This window comes from Rhincodon typus, chromosome 11, assembly GCF_021869965.1.
Source record: "Rhincodon typus isolate 14 chromosome 11, sRhiTyp1.1, whole genome shotgun sequence".
Classification (NCBI taxonomy): Eukaryota; Metazoa; Chordata; class Chondrichthyes; order Orectolobiformes; family Rhincodontidae; genus Rhincodon; species Rhincodon typus.
The window spans coordinates 22,787,417-22,812,063 of NC_063342.1; the positions used below are offsets into that span (position 1 = coordinate 22,787,417).

Consider the following 24,647-nt stretch of genomic DNA (forward strand, 5'->3'; position numbering starts at 1 on the left):
TACAGTTGTTGATATCCTTCAATCTCTATAAGGTGATGAGAATGGAACAGAGCAAATCCACTGGGTGTGGAATAGATTCATAAAATGCATTTTCATTGTTGGATAACAAGATCAATCTGTGAGAGTCAGGTGCTGCCACATGTATGACGTGGTGATCAGATGTCACGTGGTTTGTTTATGGTGTTGACGTCTGTTTCGAAGCTCCTGTAGGCACTGATTTTCAGAGTAGCACATCTTGGCTAAAAAAATGTTAACAGCTTTTCTCTTTTGCCCGTCAGTGCCTTGCAAGTGTAAGAATTGATGTTTAGGGCCTTCATGTCACATTTGCGTGTATCTTTGAAGCAGTTCTTTGGATATACTACTGAATCTAGTTGCCTGGCCATACAGAAAATCTTTAGGATTTGCTGAATGGTGAAATTCTGCTGAAAAACATCTTGCGAAATTTGGAAAGATTGGAAAGACATTTCCAGTAGCAAAATTGAAAATACATTTATAAAGAATGTATTTACAATTTTAGTGCAGTTCTGGAAATCTGGCTACAATGTTAGCAAATGGCTTATGAGGTCAAGCACAAGTGTCAGGATAGAAAGCTATTTCATAGAATAAACACCTGAAGAGGACATTAATTGGAGCGCAGGTCTCTATCAGGCAGTGCTAATTCAAAATGAAAACCAAAAGAACTGTGGATGCTGTAAATCAGGAACAAAAACAAGTTGCTGAAAAAGCTCGGCAGGTCTGGCAACATCTGTGAAGAAAAATCAAAGTTAACATTTTGGGTCCTGTGACCCTCCTGAAACCCGAAACATTAACTCTGATTTTTCTTCACAAATGCTTATAGACTTGCTGAGCTTTTCCCCAGCAACTTCTGTTTTTGTTAGTGCTAATTCAAGGTTAATACAACTACACATCTCTTTCTTGAGGCTTTTCTTTGCCTGGTTGTTGCACTGTGTCTACAAAGTTGGAAAAATGTCATTTTATTAGGATCTTACACCTCACAGAAGAGCCTTCAGGCCAATCCATTTCCAACAACCTGCTCTAAGAACTCTGATTACAATTTGACAGCTGTCACAAATTCCACCACTGTACCTGAGACAGTCTGTAACATCCTAAAACGATCATCAGCATTCTACATCAAACAACAAATATGTCCTTCAATTTATTCGATCTGTACTTCCTACTGCCTCAGGAAAGCAGCCAACGTAATCAAAGGTTAAAGCATCAGGCAGAAGATACAAAAGTTTGAAAACACATACCAACAGATTTAAGAGCAGCTTCTTCCCCGCTGTTATTTGATGTATGAATGGATCTATCATATATTAGAGCTTTTTCTGCACCTTCTCTGTAGCTGTATCACTATATTCTGCATTCTGTTATATTACCCCGATGTACTTATGTAATGTATGATTTGTTTAGTTAGCATGCAATACAATATTTTTCACTAAATCTCAGTACATGTGACAGTAATAAGGGTTTGTACTAATATATGAGACTGCCATTTGGGGTATCATCAGTCTGTGCCATTTTTCAGCGGATGATAGAAAACATTTTACAAGGTCTATCCCAGGTCACCATTTATCTGGATTACAAATTAATAACAGTGACAGGCAATAAAGAGCACTTAGAGCATTTGAACATAGTCCTTAGATGTTTCTGCCAAGCAGTCGTATGCCTTGGAAGGAAAACTATGTGTTCCAGGCACCCCAAACGATATACTTGAGCTGCAGAGTGTAAGGACTGGATTAAATCCTTAGAAGATAAAGTGAGGGCAATCAAAGGTGCCCTGGCTCCCAAGTCAGTACCGGAGCTTAGGTCTTTCCTTGGATTGGTGAGTTATTACGGAAAGCTCGTATGTAACCTGACCTCCATCCTGGCGTCTTTACATCTGCTATTGAAAAAGTGGCAATCTTGGAGATGGTCTCGTAGCCAAAATGTAGCCTCTAGGGAAGTGAAGAAGCAGCTATCATCGTCTGAAGTGTTGGGACACCATAATCCCAAGCGAGATTTGGTGCTAAAATGTGATGCCTCCCTGTACAATATCAGGATAATGTTGGCTCACAGATGGCCCAATGGAGAGGAGCACCCAACAGCATATGCTTCCCAGACTTTGGCTGATGCTGAACGCAAATATGCCCAGATAGAGAAGGAAGGTATGGCAGTCATCTTTGTTGTGAGAAAGTTCTACCACTGCCTTTACGGATGTAAATTTGCAATAGTAATGACCACAAGCCCCTGCTAGGGTTACTCAAAGAGGATAAGGCCTTGCCCCCCATAGCCTCAGGTTGAATTCAGTGGTGGGGTCTCATTCTAAGTGCGTAAAATTACAAATTGGAAAACTGTCAGGGAGGCCAAGTAACAAATGCAGATGTCTTAAGCTGCCTCTCACTGGCAATACCACCAGTGCTGCCACTGGAAGAGTCCATTCTGGTTTTAAACTTTCTGGGCACCTTTCCAGTCACTGCTGACAATATCAGACTGAGGACACAAAAAGGCCTAAACCTGGCAAAACTAAAATGGCTGGTAGTGATGGGGGAAACAAAAAGGCCATCACAAACAGAATTGAAATCTTTCTGGATGCAGTGAGACCAGGTCATCATAGAGGATGGCATTTTATTATGGGGAGCAAGACGGATTGTCCCGAGCAAAAGTTGCCACCAGTTAATGGCTGATCTCCACCAGGGTCATCCAGGTATGTCCAAAATGAAGATGTTGGCAAGAAGTTATGCCTGGTAGCTGCATTGGTGGGGCAGTACCCTGAGTGCCAACAAGAACAGAAATTACTGCCAGCAGCTCCCCTGCGTTCGTGGAAATGGCTGGGTAAACCTTGGACTCAGTTACAGGTCGACTATGCAAGTCCTTTCACGGGCTCAACGTTCGTTCAAAGTGGTTGGACATGCACACAGTTCATCCATCAAATACAGGGATGACCGTAGAAAAGCTGTGTGCATCTTTTGCAATACATGGGCTCCTGGAAGTGTTGGTCACAGACAATGGGACGTCATTTACCAGCAGGGAATTTGAGTATTTCCTAAAGTCGAGTGGCATTTGGCATATAAGAACAGCACCATCCCATCCATCATCCAATGGTCTGGCGGAACGAGCAGTCCAAATTTTGGAAGCAGGCTTAAAGAGACAGTTTCCAATGTCATTCAATACCAAACTGTCCCAGTTCCTATTTGGTTATCAGACCACTCCTCATGCAACTACAGGATTAGCTCTAGCAGAGTTGCTAATGAGTAGGAGACTCCCCACCAGATTAGATTTGATCTTCCCGGACTTTGTGGGGGGCAGGGGTGGTGAAATGGCGTCAGGAACGCCAATGCCGGAACCACGACTACTCTAAGCGAGAGAGTCATTTTACTTCAAGGGACAAAGTTTGGTGCTGAAGCCATGGAAATGGCCCTGCATGGGTAAGAGACAAGGTCAGGTTCTGTGACATACAAATGAGGTGGTTCTAAACAAGCAAGTTGACCACATGAAAGCTGCAAACTCACAAATGGGGCAGGGGCAAAACATACACAGCCCCTCAGAACATCCAGCAAGGCTGTCAGAAACTGCAGGTTCTCCTCCTCCATTTGGCATCAAAGAAACCTTGGAGTCTGAGATGGATACAGCAAATGTTGCAGCCTCAACGCCCTTACCACCTGAAGAAGAGGATGGATTTCTTCCACAATGCTCTGGGTGCAAGAGGCAGGCTGCAGTCTGGTACACACTGCCCTTATCATAGAATCCCTACTGTGTGGAAACAGGCCCTTCACCCCACAAGTCCACACCAACACTCAGAGCATTCCACCCAGACCCATCCCCCTAATCTACACATCCCTGAACACTATGGGTAACTTAGCATAGCCAATCCACCTAACCTGCACATTTCTGGATTGTGGGAGGAAGCCAGACGACCCAGAGGAAACCCATGCAGACACGGGGAGAATGTGCAAATTCCACACAGACAGTTGCCCGAGGGTGGATTTGAACCCAGGTCCCTGGCGCTGTGAGGCAGCAGTGCTAACCACTGAGCCACCGTGCCACCCCTTATCTGAGGCTGAGTCAGAGGAACTAGACCCAGTGTAGAGACACCCCAGGAGAGGCCATAAGAAAAACAACAGGTCTTTGTCCCTGGATGTAGAGAAGGGGGAGGAACGTAGTGATTGTAACAAGGTCAGTCAAGTGGACCTCATAGAATATGAGTTCCCTGAATGGAGCAGTTAACCTGTTCCAATCAGGGAGCCCTGGCTGACAGATATAAACAGGAGTGTCAGAGGTTCTGTTCACTCTGAGAGCTGACTCTGAGTGAGCTGGATCAGTACTGTGCACGTGTAAATAAAGGGTAACTTAGTGATGGGATATCAGTCTCTGTGGAGTTATTTCAGGTTTGAATTAAAACAATCCTATATATTTAGTGCTGCAGAAACAATGGTCACCAGCAATTAAAATTGAATGCCACATTTTAAAATAATATAGTATGGTTAAAATAGCTCCAGAGTTTTGAAAGATATACCTGCATTCTTACCAATATGGTGAAAATCAACTTATAATTAACAGCAGAAGAACTTAAGACAAGGATAAATTAATTGAAGGCTACTTGCTTATCATAGTAATATTTAGAACTCTTTCAGCACAGGTTATTTATATTGTTTTAATTTCCATTCTGTCAGAAGGCCAAATCCCTTTATTTCCTGTTGACTTGAGAATCACTATTTGTTAAAATAAGGAAAATGCTCCTGTTTCGTCTTTCCATAAGTTTTCACAGTAATAAGTGATGGATCGGTATATAAGAAAACATAGTTGCTACAAATTATGTAATGTAGGTTTGATCATCTGACCTGGTCAGCAATGCTGTGAGAGGCTACCTGAGGACTACTTGTTTCTTACAGGAGAACAAATGCGATCATAGGCATGCATTTCCCAATGTCTGAGTCAGGACTGTATTAATGGAAGCTTGCAAAGAGAATTCACCCATCTTACAGCTGAGTTTAGTAAATGGCTGCTAAAAGTTGGAGGGGAAAACATGGGAAAGGAAAGAAATTCATAACACAAATATAACTGACTACTGTAATACTCATTTGATTGACTTGATTTATTGCTGTCATATGTGACCAAGTACAGTGAAAAATTTTATTTTGCGAGCGGTGCAGGCAGTCCATAACAAACGAGGACACGTGCTTAGACAGAGTGAGGCATACGCAGTTACAGCTGCACAGGAGGTGCACAAAATCTACTGAATATAATCACGAAATCACGAAGACAAGAATTGCTAGAAAATCTCCGCAGGTCCGGCAGCACCTGTGGAGAGAAAGCAGAGTTAAAGTTTCAGTTTGAGTGACACTTCTTCAGAAGTGAAGAGCATTAACTCTGCTTTCCGATCTGCTGGGTTTTACTAGCATGTTCTCTTTTTGTTTCTGATTTCCAGCATCTGCAGTTCTTTGGTAATTTTCGTATACTGAAGACAATGTTGTAAAGAGGAAATGGTAAACATACAGTGTTTTTAAAATCAATGTTAATAAAGTTCAAATCTAACAAAAGGGCTGTTCCTTTGTGTACTGTTAATTTTTTTTGCTTCTTACATGTATGTTCAGATGAAAATTGATAATGTTATATATTTAATGCATTGAGGGGTAGAAGCGTAGTCAGTTGATGTAACTTTATAGGGTTAACTGAAGTTTCATTTGTATATTTTAGGCTGCAAAACTTTTAATCATTGTCAGAAGTTTAAACCATCTGCACTTAACATTATATTAATGTGAATCAGGTGGTTACATTAAAACGTTTGAAAAACAAAATGAGGCATCAGTTGGCACAAATTTAAAGCACCAATTTTAAAATGTGAAAATACAGGGTTTGGTGTGCATTTTTGTGTAGACTGTACAACATCTAACACTTCAGCACTTTGATCTGCACAATGGTCAATAATTACAGTATGATAATTTTCAATATTCTTTTTCCAGCTGCTGTTAACTTTCTGCGATCCTTACTCGAACCTGACCCTATTAAAAGGCCCAATGTCCAACAGGTACTGTCTGATCTCTGGCTGAATGACAGCCATCCAGGGACACCCACATGCAGCAATGTTTACCCAGACAGGTAAGGTGTAATGAGCTGCTGTTAAGTAGCTCTTTACGTTTCAGTTGGTCATCTTAGGCCTGTGTCTCACAGCAGCAGGCATTCTGCCACATGATTATGGTGAAGTGTTAGAGGCTGGTTGTGAAAAATCTTAGCACTTTTTTGGCAGGAGGACAAATCAGGCAGATGGGGAACAAGGGAGAGGGCAATGTCAGATCTAGATTCGTACAATGGCCTTCAGTTACTACTGCAGGTAAACTAAATGATCTTAGTGATCTGCCATTATCACCCTTGAATAAGGCTGCACCATCACTAGGGTCCTTTTTTTAACTTATGCAATATCTCCTGACTCTACTCCAGTCCCTGCTTCACTGTTGCTGAAACCCTTATGCTTAGTTTTCTTATCTCAAGGTTTGACTAGTTCAGACCTGGTCCATAAATTCAAAACTATTCCACAGTTCTGATGCCTGTGTCCTAACTTGCACGGAGTTTTATCAATCACCCTATTTGGTGCCATGCATCAGTTCCTGCATATGCAGATTTATTTTAAAATTCTCATTCCCGTTTTCAGACGCCCCTCAATGCATGGCCTTGCTGCTCCATATCTCTACAATGTCCTCCTGTCTCACACGCTTTGAGATATTGGCATTTCTCTAACTCAGGCTTCTTGTGGATTCCATTTGTGCTACCATGGAATTAGGGCCTTCAGCTGCCTAGACCACAGTTCTGGAATTCTGTTTCTAAGCTTTACCATCTCTATATCTTGTTTTTCTTTTTTACAACTGCCCATAAAACTTAACTCAGGATTAGCTTTTTGTTATTTCTCCTAGTATTTGTTCATGTACATAGAACATAGAACAGTACAGCACAGTACAGGCCCTTCGGCCCACGATGTTGTGCCGAACTTTTACCCTAATCCTAAGGCCTATCTAACCTCCACCCCTACCTTATACTATCATCCATATGCCTGTCTAATAGCCGCTTAAATGCCCCTAATGAGGCCGACTCCACTACCCTCTCCGGCAATGCATTCCACGCCCCGACCACTCTCTGAGTAAAGAATCTACCTCTGACGTCTCCCCTATATCTACCTCTACTCACTTTAAAACTATGCCCCCTCATAATAGCTGAATCCACCCTAGGAAAAAGTCTCTGGCTGTCCACTCTATCTATACTTCTGATCATTTTGTACACCTCTATCAAGTTACCTCTCATCCTTCGTCGTTCTGAAGAGAAAAGCCCTAACTCTCAACCTTTCCTCGTAAGACCTTCCCTCCATTCCAGGTAACATCCTGGTAAATCTCCTCTGCACCTTTTCCAACGTTTCCACATCTTTCCTGTAATGAGGCGACCAGAACTGGACACAATACTCCAGATGTGGTTGAACCAGGCTTTTGTATAGCTGGAGCATAACTTCATGGCTCTTGAACTGAATCCCTCTATTAATGAAAGCTAACACACCACACGCCTTCTTAACAACTCTATCCACCTGGGTGGCAACTTTCAGGGAACTGTGGACATGAATCCCAAGATCCCTCTGCTCCTCCACACTGCCAAGAATCTTTCCGTTAACCCTGTATTCTGCTTTCAAGTTTGTCCTACCAAAATGAATCACCTCACACTTTTCAGGGTTAAACTCCATCTGCCACTTCTCAGCCCAGTTCTGCATCCTATCAATGTCCCTTTGTAACCTAGAACAGCCCTCCACACTATCCACAACTCGACCCACCTTTGTATCGTCCGTGAACTTACTAATCCACCCTTCCACTCCTACATCCAAATCATTTACAAAAATCACAAGTAGAAGAGGACCCAGAACAGATCCTTGTGGTACACCACTCGTAACTGAGCTCCATGTTAAATATTTTCCGTCCACTACCACCGTTTGTCTTCTAAGGGTCAGCCAATATCCAATGTACTTGGATATCTGTTTTGCTTTATAATTTCCTTTAAGTACTTTTGGAAATTTTGTTGTTACAGGTGCTGTTGTTGTTAAAAAATACACGGGACACAATTGTGAAAACCCTTTCTCTTCAAAATAATTCTCTTCATAAATTATTATGACCACCTCAGAAGGCAGACAGGGCTTTATTTTCATGTCTGACTGTAAATAAGACATTTCTAACAGTGTGACACTCCTGCTGTACATATAATACCTCAGATATTACCCTCAAGCTTCAGGAGTGAGGCTTAAACCCACAAGCTTCTAAATTTGAAGTGAATATGTGACAACTGAGCTATGGTTGACACCCTGTTGTGAGGACAGACTGGAAAATACTGCTCAATGCTATCTAGCTCAGGTACCTGCCCATAATTTGGTGTCCATTGTCTCTCCCCGTGGTCAGTAGATGATCTGTGAAAAATCTTTAAAGACCCTGCACAATAACCAGGCAATCTGGAAGGGCTGATTCTGTCGCATTTATGTTGCAGCACTGCATTCAGTGATTATCATCTAAACCGAGTATCTGTTTATGTGCTTTACATACTTCAATTAAAAAGAAATGGAAGAATTCAAGAAGGACACCTATATGTAATTGAATTACAAGCTTCGCTCTGGTGTTCTTAAAAATTACAGCACAGAAGGTGTGTGGGTGTTAGATCAGAGAATTCAAATCAAGCTTCTCTGAAGGTGGGCGTATTCACTTTAAATTAAGATCAGAGAGGATTAACAGGAGACTGTGTGATGGATCAATGTGCTAGACATCCAATACACTGTGGCAGGATACAAAGCCACAAGGAAGTTGGATTCTGAGTCACATATGTCTCTGATAATTGACTCAGGAATGGATTTTGGAAGACGTCTGAGAGCTGGTCATTGTAACCACACATGATCCTCTCAGTCAGGGAATGATGTGTAGCGAAAAAAGTTCGAGAACGGGAGGGGGGGCATAACATTTGTAAAAATGAACAACAAATCTAGAAAAGTTAGAGCTGATCATTTATAGCTAACTCAGGTTTAAGCCAAGCAGATTATGAGGAAGACACAGAATGACATCAGCCTGCCACTGGCAGCACAGAGAGAGTAAACTCACTTCTTTGTGAGTCAAGAAGTTACTGACTTCTGAAATCAACCTATTACAGACTGCTTTGTATAGTTTGGGACACAGCTACGTTATTTTCTATTCTTAAAAGTGGACAGTGATAAAATATCTTTGCTAGATTCAGGAGCCTGAACCCCACTATAGTCAAAGATGTCATTTCAAGAATGTTGTAGGATATTTAGCAAACAAAAAAATTGTCACACAAATCTGGTTTAATCAGTTCCTCTCAAAAATTAGCTAGTTTTTAGATTTCATACCTCTGTGATATACAAAAATATATGCTTCACTGGTCAAAGATCAAATAATGGGCAATGATAATGAGTGAACGCTTAATGTGTTAATTTGATGTGGTGGTATTAGTCAATCTAAAGCAACTGGGTTAATACTGCAACATGACACAAGAATAAAGAATATACAATAAATTCCGACCAAATAAAGGAGAGCATAATTGATGCATATTTTAAATTTGACCCATTTCCCTCTGCATTTTTAACATTAAAGCCCAGTTTGGCAATAACAAATAGAACAAGTAGTTTCTTGTGACAGATAACTGGTTTGAGTTTTTGCGGTCTCTGGTGATTTTGAAACAACATTTTTGTACCCAGGCAGCAAATTGTTTAAACATGTCAAAAGGTTTTACGATGTCGCATTTGCTTTAGTATTGAGGAGAGTCTGCCCACAATCCCAGTCTCGTAATTGATTCACAGTTTAGCTCTAGTTTTGACTCCTAACCCACTGGCATTATAGGATGGTAAAGCATAGGCTTTCACACTTGTCATTGTTTACGTCGTCAATTTCAGGTTTCCACTCGAGTTTTGGGGGAAGCAAAAAGCGCAGAGATAGGTGAATCAAACCTTGCCATTGCCATGCATTGCCCAAAACCCAGCTCATGAGCGCTAAGGGCAGAAATCTTAATCAGTCACACACCTTTTCAGTTGGGGATAACGCAGTGTGGAGCTGGAGGAATACAGAAGGCCAGGCAGCATCAGAGGACAGGAAAGTTGACATTTCGGATCGGGACCCTTCTTCAGAAATGGGGGAGGGGAAGGGAGCTCAGAACAAAATAGAGAGAGGAGGGCTGGGGAATGTAGGTGGGATGGTGATACGTGACTCCAGTATCTGCAGTTCTTACTATCTCTCAATTGGGGATTCAGGTTGAGAGGAGCAACAATTGGTGTATTGGGGAAAGCCCTTTTCAAGAAGGTGTGAAGAATGCCGAAGATCTACTTAAATGGAAATTATTCCATTTATTCATGATTCATTCATTTCAATATTATTTGCGTGTTACACATTGATATTTTTGAACTGTGAGGATTCTACCTCTGTGCAGACTTACTGGTTCCAAAATTTTCATCACATCATTGTAGACTAGATTTCCCACTCCCCCACATGGCAAAAAGGATAGTAGTGGGTGAATCTAATTGGCTGAGAGTCAAAGATCAGATTCAGTGCTGTCGAGAGAAACTTCAGCAATAAAGTTCCCCTGCTTCAGGTAATGGGTCAAGTGTGTCACCAAAAAGCAGCGTGGACCCTCTCTGCACGTAATTGCATATCTACATCTCATTAATACCACAACTCATTAAGAGTTAACTTCACCTTCCCAACTAACTTCTACCCAACTGACAAACTTGATGCTTCAGAAACTGATAGCAAAAATCGGCATGGAATTTCAGTTTGTCACCATCCTCTGAAAAACCCATTACTGCTTCGTCCTTCTAGTGATACAGCTGTAAATGATGCTCACTGTGATTTGTGCTGTCACTTCTCCAAATACAGATAACCAGCCCAAATGGAGCAAGGCAGGTTGTCTCCTCTGGGCCATTTCTGTACACAGATCAGGCTCGGCCAGCTCAGTCGGCAGAGCACGAGACTCTTAACTTTGGGGTTCTGCGCTCGGGGCCCATGCTGGGCACCTTTAGTTTAATGCAGCACAGTGGCTGAGTGGTTAGCACTGCTGCCTCACAGCGCTAGGAACCAGGGTTCAATTCCACCCTCAGGTGACTGTCTGTGTGGAGTTTGCACATTCTCCCCGTGTCTGCGTGGGTTTCCTCTGGGTACTCTGGTTTCTTCCCACAGTCCAAAGCTGTGCAGATTAGGTGGATTGACCATGGGAAATGCAGGGTTACGGGGATAGGGCTGGGAAGTGGGTCTGAGTAGGCTGCTCTTCAGAGGGTCAGTGTGGACTCGATGGGCCAAATGGCCTGCTTCACACTGTAGGGATTCTATGATTCTATGAACTGGCCCACAGCAAACAGATGGCAGATTATGGCTGACCAGGAAGCTTTAGTGCACATTCCAAAGAGCTGCAGATGGTTGAGTTGCACGGAAGAAGGGAAGTGAGAAATGGGGAGTGGCAGTGTCTGAATCACAGGGAACCATGAAAGGGAGGGAGGAGATTTCAGGCGACGGTTTCCTCCAGTCAGTCTGAACTGGGGGGAGGTGGGAGTGTGTGTATATCCAGTCAGTCTGAGAGGATGAGGCCACTGAGAAACATTATGAGGAGTCAGATTCTCCAAGGCAGGATGGGGAAGGCTGGCAGTGCAAATACCTAAGAGAAACACAATTCCTTTGACTCTGCAAATCTCTTGAAAGCAACAGCAGGATAGCACAGACTGACCTTGCCTCTCTGGCCATCTTACCCCTCAGAATAAACTGCAGCATCACCTGATCGAGTAGCAGCAGTAAGAGCGAGAGTTCCAGCAACAGCAGGAGCTGGCACTGGCTGTGGAACAGCCTCAGAGGCTCAGTCTGTCTGAGACAGTCCACATAGACAGTGAGCATTGGCCCAGGACTGAATCTACGGAGAACGAGAGAGCTGTTTCTCTAACGGACTGTCATTGATGATGAGACCTCAGGACATAGTAGGACATTGGACCCTACATTCACCATTTGCTGGATGAGCACCTACACCTTCAGGGATGAAGAAGGAATCCTTTCCTGGTTGCCGTAAAGGTGACGGTGGCTGTCAGTTTCTCTGTCAGCTCATCATATCACAAAGCCAGTGGGACCTCTGCAACTTCTCCAAGGGACCCACTCCCAGCTGCATCCATATGGTCTCTGAGGCTGTGTTTGCCAAGGCTGACCAATTTATTCATTTCCTGCTGTGGGTTGCGCGCTCAGAGCAGTCAGCTTTGCTGCCAGGGCAGAATTTCCACAGGGCCAGTGGGGCAATTGTTATGTACCCACACAGACATCAGGGCATCCCATCAGCACGGGCAGCATGGTGGCTCAGTGGTTAGCACTGCTGACCCACAGCACCAGGGACATGGGTTTGATTCCAGCCTTGGGTGACTGTGTGGAGTTTGCACATTCTCCCTATGTGTGCGAGCTCCAGTTTCCTCCCACAGTCCAAAGATGTGCAGGTTACATGGATTGGCCATGCTAAATTACCCATAGTATCCAAGGATGTGCCGGTTAGGTGGATTGACCATGATTAAAGTGGGGTTATGGGGATAGCGTGGGGGATGTTGGGACTGGGTGGGATGCTGTTTAGGGGGTCGGTGCAGACTTGATGGGCCGAATGGCTTCTGTCTGGAATGTAGGGATTCTATGATTCCATGGCATTCTTCATGAATAGGAAAGGCTTCCGCTTTGTGAATGTGCAGATCACCTGTGACTACAGCAGCTGGGTCATGGAGGACTGTGCATGTTATGCAGAGGGAAGCTCACTTCAGTGCTCACATCCTGGAACACTGACAGGCACCTGCACCTTTCAGAATCCCCTTGCTCCTCTCAGTGACCTCCCACTGATGGTTAGAGGGCAACCCCTAACGCATGACATAAGCAAAGAACTGCAGATGCTGGAAATCTGAAATCTGAAACAGAAAGTGCTAGAAAAACTCAACAGTAGGGAGAAAAGAATTAACATTTTGTGTTCCTTTGCGAGAATTGAAAATAGCTGGGAAAGTGCGGTATTTATGCTGATTAGGGGGGTGTGGGAGTGCAGGTTCATAGTTCCTTGGAAGTGGAGTCACAGGTAGATAGGATAGTGAAGGCGGTGTTTGGTATGCTTGCCTTTATTATCTCCATGAATAGAGTACGTGGAGATGGTGCTGAGAGAGAGAGAAAAAGGAAAAATCCACAGACTGATGCCAAAGAGTTACATAAACATCCACAAGGGCCATTGTGGAGCAGACCACTGGGGCCCTGAAAATGAGATTCAGATGCTTGGACTGGTCAGGCATCTTGTCAAAGGACTGTTCAGACAATGTCTCACAATTTAAATTGTTTGCTGCAGCCTCCACACATGGCTTGATGGAGGGAGAATGTCATGGGGCAGGTTCTGATGGAAAAGCAGGAGGTCTGCACTGAGGAGGAGGCTGACATTGAGGATCTGGAATGGCGCAGGAAGGCCTTCACAGATACCATGAGGATTGGGCTATGGCATATGAATGAGAAATGCACACATGAAAATCTCATAGCCACCTACTTCTAGAGGGGCTGAGCTACACAGATATGTGGACTTTTTTTAACTTGTGAACATAAGTCAATGAACTCACAACTGTCTCTATCTCCACAGGTGTTGCCAAACGTAATGAGTTTCTCCAGAATTTCCTGTCTTTATTCCACATTTCTTTTACTGCTCTATTTGTCAGGGACAGCAGGCTGGGAGACTACTGTGTGCTGCATTCAATGTAACCTCACTGACTGAGGAGCAGGTCGGAGAACCATTCTATTGTGTTCCGTTGTTTCGTATAAAGGCAAAGTTCTTTTTCTACCTCAAGTCTTTTTGAAGTTCTACACTATGTTACTCACAGTTTATAATGCTTCCAGTTTGGAAAGGCAAATCAGGGCAGGACTTATACATTTAATGGTAAGATCCTGGGGGGTGTTGCTGAACTAAAAGACCTTGGAAGATCCTTGGAAGTGGAGTCGCATGTAGACAGGATAGTGAAGGCGGCGTTTGGTATGCTTGCCTTTATTGGTCAGTGCATTGAGTATAGGAATTGAGAGGTCATGTTGCAGCTGTGCAGGACATTGGTTCGGCCACTTTTGGAATAGTGTGTGCAATTCTGGTCTCCCTGCTATAGGAAGGATTTTGTGAAACTTAAAATGGCTCAGAAAAGATTTACATGATTGTTGCAGGGATTGGAAGGTTTGAGCAAAGGGACAGGCTGAATAGGCTGGGGTTATTTTCCCTGGAGCATCAGAGGCTGAGGGGTGACCTTATAGAGGTTTATAAAATCATGAGGGGCGTGGACAACGTAAATAGACAAGATCTTTTCACCAGGGTGGTGAGTCCAAAACTAGAAGGTGTAGGTTCAAGGTGAGAGGGGAAAGATTTAAAATGGATCTAAGGGGCAACATTTTTTCACACAGAGGGTGGTGCATGTATGGAATGAGTTGCTAGAGGAAGTGGTGGAGGCTGGTACAATTACAACATTTAAAAGGCATCTGGATGGGTATATGAATAGGAAGGGTTTAGAAAGATATGGGCCAAATACTGGCAAATGGGACTAGATTTGTTTAGGATATCTGGTCAGCAAGGACGAGTTGGACTGAAGGGTCTGTTTCCGTGCTGTATATCTCTATGACTCCATGACTCTACACTCCAAGTTCTAAATGGATACTATATATAAACTGTATGCTGTCCTTCATAGCAAGAAGGTTCAAGTCCAGGAGCACACATGTCCTGCTGCAACTGTACAGGGCCTTGGTGAGACCATATCTGGAGTAGTGTGTGCAGTTTTGAACTCCTTATCTGAAGAATGATGGTCTGGCTGTGAAAGGAATCCAACACAGATTTACCAGACTGATTCCTGGGATGACAGCACTAATGTATGAAGTAAGACTGAATCAGTTGGGACAATATTCACTGGAGTTCAAAAGAATGAGGCGAGATCTCACAGAAACCTATAAAATTCTAACAGGACTAGACTGGGTAAACACAGGAAGGATGTTCCTGATGACCTGGGAATCCAGAATCAAGGCTAACAATTTGAGGATGTTGGGTAGACCATTTAGGACTGAGATGTGAAGAAATTTCTTCACCCAGAGAGTAGTGAGCCTGTGGAATTCACTGCCACAGAAAATGGTTGAAGCCAAAATATTGAGTGTTTTCAAGGAGTTAGAGGTAGTTCTTAGGGCTTAAGGGATCAAGGGGCAGCAGGAGAAAGTGGGAACAGGTTGGATGATCAGCCATGATCATAGTGAATGACGGATCAGGACTGATATATATATCAGGAGAAGCAAGGGTCCCAATTCTGAGCCCCTGGGGATCTCCACCACAAAACACCTTCCACCCTGAAAAATATCCATTTGACAATTATTCTGTCTTTCCAACCCCTCGGACAATTTGTATGCATGTCATTACTGTTTCTTTTATTCTATGACCTGTAAGTTTAACCACAGGTCTGTTGTGTGGCATTGCATCAAACACCTCTTCGAACTCCATATACATCACATCTGCAGCATTATCTTCATTAACCCTCTCTGTTAGCTCTTCAAAATACTGAAGCAGCTTAGTTAACATGATTTTCCCATAAGAAATTTATGTTAGTTGTATTTAATTAATCTAGCTTTGTCCAGGTCACTATTAATTCTATCCTAGAATATTATTTCTAGATGTTTCCCCACCACCAAACTTAAACTGACTGACCTATAATTGCCGGGCTTATCCTTAGATCCTTTTCAGAACAAGGGTGTAATGTTTATAATTGTCCAATCCTATAGCACCACCTCAAAGCCTAAGGAAGACTGAAAAGTTATGACCAGTGCCTCTGCAATTTCCATTCTCACTTCCTTCAGTATCTTTGGATACATCTTATTCAGTCACGGTGCAAACAGTTTATCTGATTTCTCCTCCTTGTTAACTTTGAACCCCTGCAGGGACAGGATTTCTTCCTGTGTCACCATGGTATAGGTACCATCTGCTTCCTTGGTAAAGACAGATGCAAAGTATTGATTTAATGCCTTAGCTATGCCTTCTGCTTCCATGCGTAAATCCCCTGTTCGGTCCCAAAAAGCTCAATTTGTTTTTTTTACCAGCGTTTTACTATTAATGTGCCCCCAGGATGTGAAGAACAGGAAAGCCTCTGCCAGTCTGACCCCTCTCCTTTTGTGTGTCAGTTTGACCTGGGGGAATGAGGGAAAGAGACAGCTGAGTGTACTGGGAATGTGTGCACGGGCACTTGGTAAGCATTCATAGCCCTGTCGGCTGGAGACCCCTCCCAGGGAGTGAGTAGGGAGCGCTGTGCCTCAAAAGCATTAGGAAATTGCCAGCATAAGATGGGTGTTAGCCCTTTAGTGTCCATCATACATGTGATAGTGAGGTGGACATGGGTGTACCGTGGCACAGTTAGAGTGAATGATGGCCCTTTGAGTGTGTGGTTGCGTTGAGAAGATGGTGGCAGTCACCCTTGTGAGATGAAGAAGACTATTCATCTGCTTCCTGCAAGGGATCCCACTATGTTGGTAACTACTAGGCGTGCCGATGTCCTGCGTGCCTTCAGCCCATGTCTGAAGGGCTTGTTTCACCCCTGAGAGGGGAAAAGGACTTTTCTGACCTGGCTAGGCTGGAGCCTTGTTGAGGCAATATTTAAGCATGGAGCTGTCTAACAGTGCTTGCAGACATCTCCAGGAAGTGGTGGGGACGACGTTCACTGTCTGTTCTGGAGTTCCTGGCTTGCAGCGAGGAGACAGCAGGAGCAGTAGCACACGAGATTTGGAATTTAGCTCACTCCAGAATCTGCTACTTATCAAATTAGCCGAAGAGCAGGAGATCAGCTGAGAATCACACACCATGGCAGATGTGATGCCTGTAGCCAAACGTTAACCCCAGAATGAAAAATCCCAGTTGAAGTTTGTGTTGCATGTTTGTAAGAATACGTCTATTGTAAACTGCTATATCCATATATAATAAAGGGACGTGACAATTACAAACAGGTAATGGGTGTTTTTACTTACACATTTGTGTGCTATTCTACAAGATAGAGAGAATGAGAGACATTTATTGTCTTGGGTGGGAAACACCTATTCACTGATAACTTTTATGAACAATTACACAGAGATAATGATAATTATAAATTGATTTGTGCTCAGGATCAGACTTAGGATAGAAGGTAACTGTGGCCCAGATTTTTGGCTCAAGGGTATTTGCAAGCCAAGCCTATTGGAATGCTAACACCCCTCTTTATTACTATTTTTTACCTCAGTTAAGTGAGAATCCATCTGTTTGAAAGTCAGATCTCATGCAATCAATTGCCATAACTCTAGTTCCAACAGAGCTCAGAGCCTGCACTCTATCCTGGCGTCCTTGGAGGAGTTAATCCACAGGAAGACAGCTGTATTATATCTATACAAGATCGGGACAAAGGAAACTTGCAGCTGAATACTTATCAGCTGAATTCTCTGTCTAGCTGATTTTACTTCCTGCTAAGGATTTCACCGGAACTGAAACTGATATTTATGGTTTTCTAACAAAAACTCACTTAAAAGCTGAAGTTAACATAAAGAAAGGAATTGTTGCTTTGCAATTATAATTTCTCAGCATGCTGAGTGGTGTTAATATAGGGATGAATTTTATATAGGATCAAATAGTTGGGTGTCCCCCTGACCCAGAAATAAGATTAGGTGTAATGTCACTGCAAGGTTCACAGGCAATGCCCAAAGAGGAGACACCATCAACCTGGACTTACATAGGGTTGGGGTCTTAGGTTGGCAGACCCATGTGATGGGATGAGAGTTCAGGATTGACAGGGTCGTGGTTGGAAAGGGTAAAGATACAATTGGGGGAAACTGTTAGATAGTTGCCTTCAAAGGGAAAAATATGCCCCATGAGCAGAGACCCTCTTTAGCAGGCTGCTCATGATGCTTGCCTCCTCTGTCATGGGTAAAATGCCTGCAGTGGCAGGAGAAGATGGGAATGCCACAACATTACTGCAGAGAATACTGCTATGGGGCAGGCAGGACTGTGGAGTTGAGAAGCATTCCAATCTGACAGACCTCTCTCCTTTTAAATGTTCCTTCTATATTTTGTTTCCTGGAGGTGTGAGCCTCTAGACATAGGCCTGAGATGACAACAAAGACGGCAGGTAGTCAGGAATTTTTTTTATACACTCACGGGATGTGGGCATCCCTGCCTGGCCTAGCATTTTTTGCATGTTCCTAGTTGCCCTTGAGAAGCTATTAGTCCCTTTGCTTTAGGTCGACCTGCAATGCCATTAGGGAAGGAATTCCAAGATTTTGACCTAGCGACAGGATAGTGAGTGGCTTAGAGGGGAGTGTACAGGTGGTGGTGTTCCCATGTATCTGCTGCCCTTGTCCTTTTAGATGGAAGTCGTTGTGGATTTGGAACATGCTATCTAACGATCTTGGGTGAATTTCTGCAGTGTATCTCATAGAGAGTGCATTCTGCTGCTACTGAGCATCAGTGGTGGAGGGAGTGAATGCTTATGGATGTGGTGCCAATCACACAGGCTGCTTTGTACTGGATGGTGTCAAGCTTGTTGAGTGTTGTTGGAGCTGCACCCATCCAGGCAATTGGGGAGTATTCCATCACACTCCTGACTTGTGCCTTCTAGATGGTGCACAGGCTTCAGGGAGTCAGGAGGTGAGTTATTTGCTGCAGTATTCCTAGCCTCTGAACTGCTCTTGTAACCACTGTATTTATCTAGTGAGTCTAGTTGAGTTTCTGGTCAAAGGTAACCCTCCCCAAGATGTTAATAGTGGAGGATAGTAGATTGTAGTTGTAAGTTGTCAGGTTGGAACACACACCTCCATTTACTGACCAGTTTTACACTTAAAAACCCTCATTCCTCACTTCTCCACCCACGTCACATGCTCTATCCATGCCCCCATTCCCCTGTGCACGCTCATATTCCCCCATGTACCCATTCCCAGCCTCTCCAGTCTCCCCACATAACTGTAACCATATTAAATCCCACCCTCTCCAAACCTTCTCTGTTTTCCAAATTGCAGTAGCCTGTGTTACTTAGCAATACTTAATAAAACAAAATGGAAACTTTATGTAAACTTAGGGCTGAAATGTAAGGTATTAAACAGGGGTCTGGATTCTGAGATAAGACCACACTCCAATGGAAGACTACATGTGGACTTGGCTCCTTGTGCACAGTGCTATTGGACAGCAACCCATATGTAGTATATTTAAAAGTTAGCATTCCCAGCACTTAGCCTTGTTCGTTGGGAGAGAGAAATTGACAAATGAATGTGGAGGCCAGTATGTTCAATTTGTAGCTCATATCTTTGTTTCTAGCTCTCTGATTTGTCCTTCTGCTGAGGAAACTCTCCATTGCCAATGCTGTTTTGTAGAATGTGCCTGATAAAGTATATAGTTGAGCCATTAATACATCATACTTTGTTACAGGTGCAAAAGAATTCTAATCTCAGTGATTTCTAATTCGCTACAGTTTCTTGATGTGTCCACATACAGCAAGAGTCTTAAAAGAAAAAGCCAAGTGAATGATTATATATCACATCTGTGGTGTGTGAGCAATTCCACGGGTGATCCACCAAAGAAACTTTTAAAAATGAAGTTACTAAATTAGAAAAGTAAAATTCTTTAAAACTTGAATTTGGTTCAGAGACTGGAATTCAGAATCAGAACCTAATATTTAGTTTCTGACATTCTGAATCTATAGAACCATAGAAAAGTTTTGGCACAGAAAGAGACCATTCAGGACATTGTAATTGCGCCAGCTGAAGGAAACTAGCTGCCTTTTTGAAAGCCACCTCCCAGCACCTTCCCTGTAGCCTGGCAGATAATAGCCATTCATGTGCAGATCCAAAACTTCCTTTTAAATGAGTTGTGGATTTATGCATCCACTACCAAACCAGGCAGTGAATCCCAGGCACCCATCACTCTATGAATGAAATTGTTTGTCCTCATGTCCCCTCAAATCGTTTTACCATTCACCTTAAATCCGTGTCCCTGGAGCGCTCCTCTGGGGTTGAGACAGGCCTTTGCTGTCTATTTTATCCGAGCCCATCTTAATTTTCTACATCAGTTAAATCATCCTCAACCTCCTGTTCCACGGAAAGCAACCCCAGCCTATATAATCTTTTCTCATAGCTTCAGTTTTAATTCCTGGCAAAAGGGTGGCACGGTGTCTCAGTGGTTAGCACCGTTGCCTCACAGCGCTAGGAACCTAGGTTCAATTCTGCCCTCAGGTGACTGTCTGTGTGGAGTTTGCACATTCTCCCCGTGTCTGCATGGGATTCCTCTGGGTGCTCCGGTTTCCTCCCACAGTCCAAAGATGCACAGGCTAGGTGGATTGGCCATGCTAAATTGCCCGAAGTGTTCAGGGATGTGTAGATTAGGTGGGTTTTAGGGGGATAGGTCTGAGTGGGATGCCATGAGGGTCAGTGTGGACCTGTTGGGCCGGAGGGCCTGTTTCCACACTGTAGGGATTCTATGATTCTTGTAAATCTCCTGTTTACTCTCTCCAGAGCATTATGACCTTGCTTAATGCAATGACCACAGCTATACATAAATTTCCAACAGTGGCCTAATCTTCATTTTATACCATTTCTGTATTATGTTCCAGATTTTCTATTCTATACTTTCTCCAATAGAGGAAAGCATTCTATGAGTTATTTTTAACAGCTTGTCTACCTGTCCTAACATCTTCAAGGGCATCTGGATATGCTCTCTACAGTCTCTCCCATTTATTGTGTTTTCTGTAGCTTTATTTACCATGCCAAAATACAGTAGTCACACTAGTCCAGATTGAACTCCATTGGTCATTTTTTCACCCATTCATCTCAATCTGGAGTTGACAGTTATCCTCTTCACTATGGACCACACAGCTAATTTTTGTGTCGTCTGCAAATTCTTAGAACTACATTCAAGTCCAAGTCATTAGCATAAAAATGACAAACAGCAAGGAGCCAACACTGAGTGCTGTGGAATACCATTGGAAACCACTTTCCATTCATTTAAACATTCATCGATCACTACCCTAAATTTCCTATCACTGAGACAATTTTGGATCCAACTTGCTACATTCCCTTTGTATCCCACATACTTTAACTTTTTCTTGACCAGTTTGCCATGTGGAACCTTGGTAAATGCCTTGCTAAAATTCATGTAGACATCATCCACTGTACTTGTCTCATCAATCCCTCTTGTTACTTTCTCAAAAAATTCAGTTGACTTACTAAGACATGACCTTCCCTTAACAAAACCATGCTGACTATCCCAGATTATTCCATGCTTTCGGAGTGATAGTTTATCCTGTCTCTCAGATTTAACTTTAATAATTTGCACCGTTGGAGGCAGACTAAACAGCCTGTAATTATTTAGCCTATCCATTGCACCCTTTTAAAACAATGAAATACTACTGTAATGAGAAACTATTCAATTCCATTACAATCGCATACCATAAGAACACATTGTTGGCACAGCTTGCTGCTTCCATTACAATACAGGAGTAATATGTTGTGGTAATGATCCATTCTTCATTATAGATATCTATCTAAGCTGTTGACCATTAATGACTGTTTACCATTGATAGGAGTCATATGTTGTTAGTCGAAAATATTCGGCAGTTAGTTCAATGACATGTTTATTCTGATGTGTCACAACAATAGTTAGTAACTACCTGATGATTTCTACTTATTTAGGCCTCATCCTGGAGACTTGAATCAGAATGTGCTGCTTCACATGACTGAGAAGCTGGGATATAAACATACTGAAGTGGTAAACACTGTGCTAGCAAACAGAGCCTCCCACATCCTTTCCATTTATTTTCTGCTAAACAAGAAACTGGATTACTATTTTAAAAGCATCCAAGTAAGTAATGATCTGAGCAGTGATTTTTTTTAATGGAAAGTATGTTTAAGTTAAGAAGTATAAACTGGCCAGAAATTTCTCACAATTATTTCAGTGTAAGACATAGCATAGCTAGTTAATACAATAGACAACTGAACCACATACAGATTGATACATGGACTCAGTCTTTATCCACATTCTGCGCTGTGCAATCTCAGATGGGCCTTTGCATTTAACATCAGCACTTCAAGGTGGGAGGGCTTATGATAGAATGGGTAGCACCCCTGCCTCAAACACTTTCGGGTTCAAGTCCCAGTCTAGTACTTGATGAGCAAAGAAGGCACATTCTTTACACAGTCAAACAGGTTGAGTGTCCACTTATAAATCCTTCCAAAATGCACCAACGCTGGGTGGGAAGAGCATCTGTCAGCACTATACACAGTTCTAAACTACAGCACATGTGAAGGAATATGGAGCCACAGAGGTTCAGATTCCATGAGTGGAACTGTGACCCACTCCTACCAATTCAGGGGTAAAAGAAAATTAGCCAGAGTTTCCTGCTGTTGCCAGTTATCTGGTTACCTCAATATGTTTGGATGCTGGTTAGATAAGGTTGAGCTATGATATGTCAGCAATACTTTTGTCTGGATTCATGTGAAAGAGGTAAATTGCTTTACATATAGCACCTTAGTGTGTCCTAATTGACCTTACACTGATGAAGTAGTTTCGAAGTATAGACACTATTGCAATGTAGAAAATGGAACAGCTAAATTGTGCACTGAAACACCCCTTTAATAACGTAATGATATTGTCAGATATTCTGAGGAAGTTCTGATAGCATTCTGAGGAAGGGTCACTGGACCCAAAATATTAACTCTGATTTCTCTCCATAGATGTTGCCAGACCTTCTGATCTTTTCCAGCAATTTCTGTTTTTGTTTCTGATTTCCAGCATCGACAGTTCTTTCGGTTTTTATTTTGCCAGATATTCTGTTTTGCTGATGGTAATTGGAGGGATAGTGATTCCTTTACATCATATTCTCAGGTTACCATTCTAGAGTGTGAGATTTTTTTATTTGATCATTCCTTAAATTCATTCATCAAAAGAAGAAACTCGAGGGTTCAAGATCGTAAACATTACCAACGTAACAGTCACCATGTAAACTTTTCCCTCTGCCCCTCCAGTTATGTTTATGTTAGAATAATGACAATTTGATAGCATCTCCTATGTGTGTTTTTTGGGTCATGCAGACACACTTCAGTGAAAATATCTGTAGTATCTGTAGTAACTTGCAATTGTTAACAATTAATTATTAACAGTATTTACAGTCTGTTTACAGATTGATAGTGATTGACCTTTTTTTATAAGCATGCCTTTCCTCATCACAGACTTTTGCAATACATTATACTCTCGTGTTATTGTTAGTAAACCTTTAGAAAAGATAAAATGCTAGTGAATATGAGATTCTGTATAATCTCTTGTTCACACAGCAAATACCGGTCATAGCTTTAAGGGAATTGGTTGGAAGGATAGTCAGATTCATAGCCAGACAGTACAAAGTTGACTTAATTCATATTCTGTTGAAGTTCTGAAACAAGAGAGGTGCTCTGTGACACTGATCGCATCCCTACTTGCTGTTCTTAATGACTCTTTCCTCAGCAGTTACTACTAAAGCCAAGAATCAACTGAAAGACTGAATAAAGGAAACCATTGAAATCATTCCAAGTTCTTGGCAACTTTTTTTAAACAAGGCCCCGAGACTGATTCATAGTTAATGACACACAATTACTTTGTTGATCTTAAATAGAGAATGTTTGAATACACTCTTTGAAAACAATATTAATTCAATATACAAAATATTTACAACCACTCATTAGAATGGATTGGGACATTTTCATGGGTCTTGGACCAGTTGATCAGAACATCCTGGCACAGATCCAAGCAGATTGCTTGTGCAATGTACATTGTTAAGTAAACAGGTATTACAGGAAGATGAATTGTGTTGAAAAACTTAATGCCATTTTCAATACATACTCATTGCTTTACTTTGCCTAACAAATGGAGGAAATCTTCTCCCAGTATTCTTATGTTAACTCTAACTCTATTTTCCCTCTATTATAGAAACGAGACTTTGCAAATGGTATTTGCTACAAGAATCTGGTGCATCAGTCTGATAAATACAGGCTCAAGGGAATACAGGAGGTACAATGTCTACAGGTTTATCTGTTCATTTTCTTTGCCTGTGTTTATTTGCACAGGCATTCACAATTTACAGTTACGTCAACATTACTACTTTTGACTGAAGGTGTTAGTCTGGACTGATCTACCTCAAACAGAAAATACCTAATTTCGTTTTGATTTCAGTAATCTACCACCTGAAAGCTATTACATTTAGAATTCTTAAACAGTTGTTTTCAGTTTTGGGGAACTTAATGTTTTAGTTATATTGGAAAACCTCTCCTCAGTATTGCCGAGGCTGCCAGTGCTATGAATCACAGGGAATAGAAAGCACTCAAGCTGCGTGGAGTCAGAGGAATGAGTGCCCTTTATTGTCCATCACTGATAAATTTGGATGGCCACCTGAAGTGCCTGTCAATGCTACAAATGCAGAGTAGACAGCAACTGCAATTCCATCAAATGTGACATTTTTTTTCCCTAGAGACAATTTAATGCTCAACTGCTCTTGTAGCCAAATCAGCAAAGAAAAAACATTTAATGTAATTTTTTGCAGAACTCGCATTATGTTGTCCATTTGGACAGAGTGCACCTCATGGATCTGACAAGTGCGATGAGGAAATAGAGTATCACTTCACGTGTTT

General features: G+C 42.3%; 1 protein-coding gene across 1 annotated transcript in view; it reads left to right on the plus strand.

Annotated features, from left to right (window-relative positions):
* Nucleotides 1-24,647, plus strand: part of hunk (hormonally up-regulated Neu-associated kinase) — a 64,458-nt gene that overhangs the window by 29,897 nt on the left and 9,914 nt on the right. Inside the window, exons 6-8 of the mRNA XM_020512681.2 lie at nt 5,943-6,078; nt 21,681-21,849; nt 23,950-24,030. Coding sequence (XP_020368270.2) covers nt 5,943-6,078; nt 21,681-21,849; nt 23,950-24,030 — 386 coding nt within the window. The remainder of the gene's footprint in view (nt 1-5,942; nt 6,079-21,680; nt 21,850-23,949; nt 24,031-24,647) is intronic.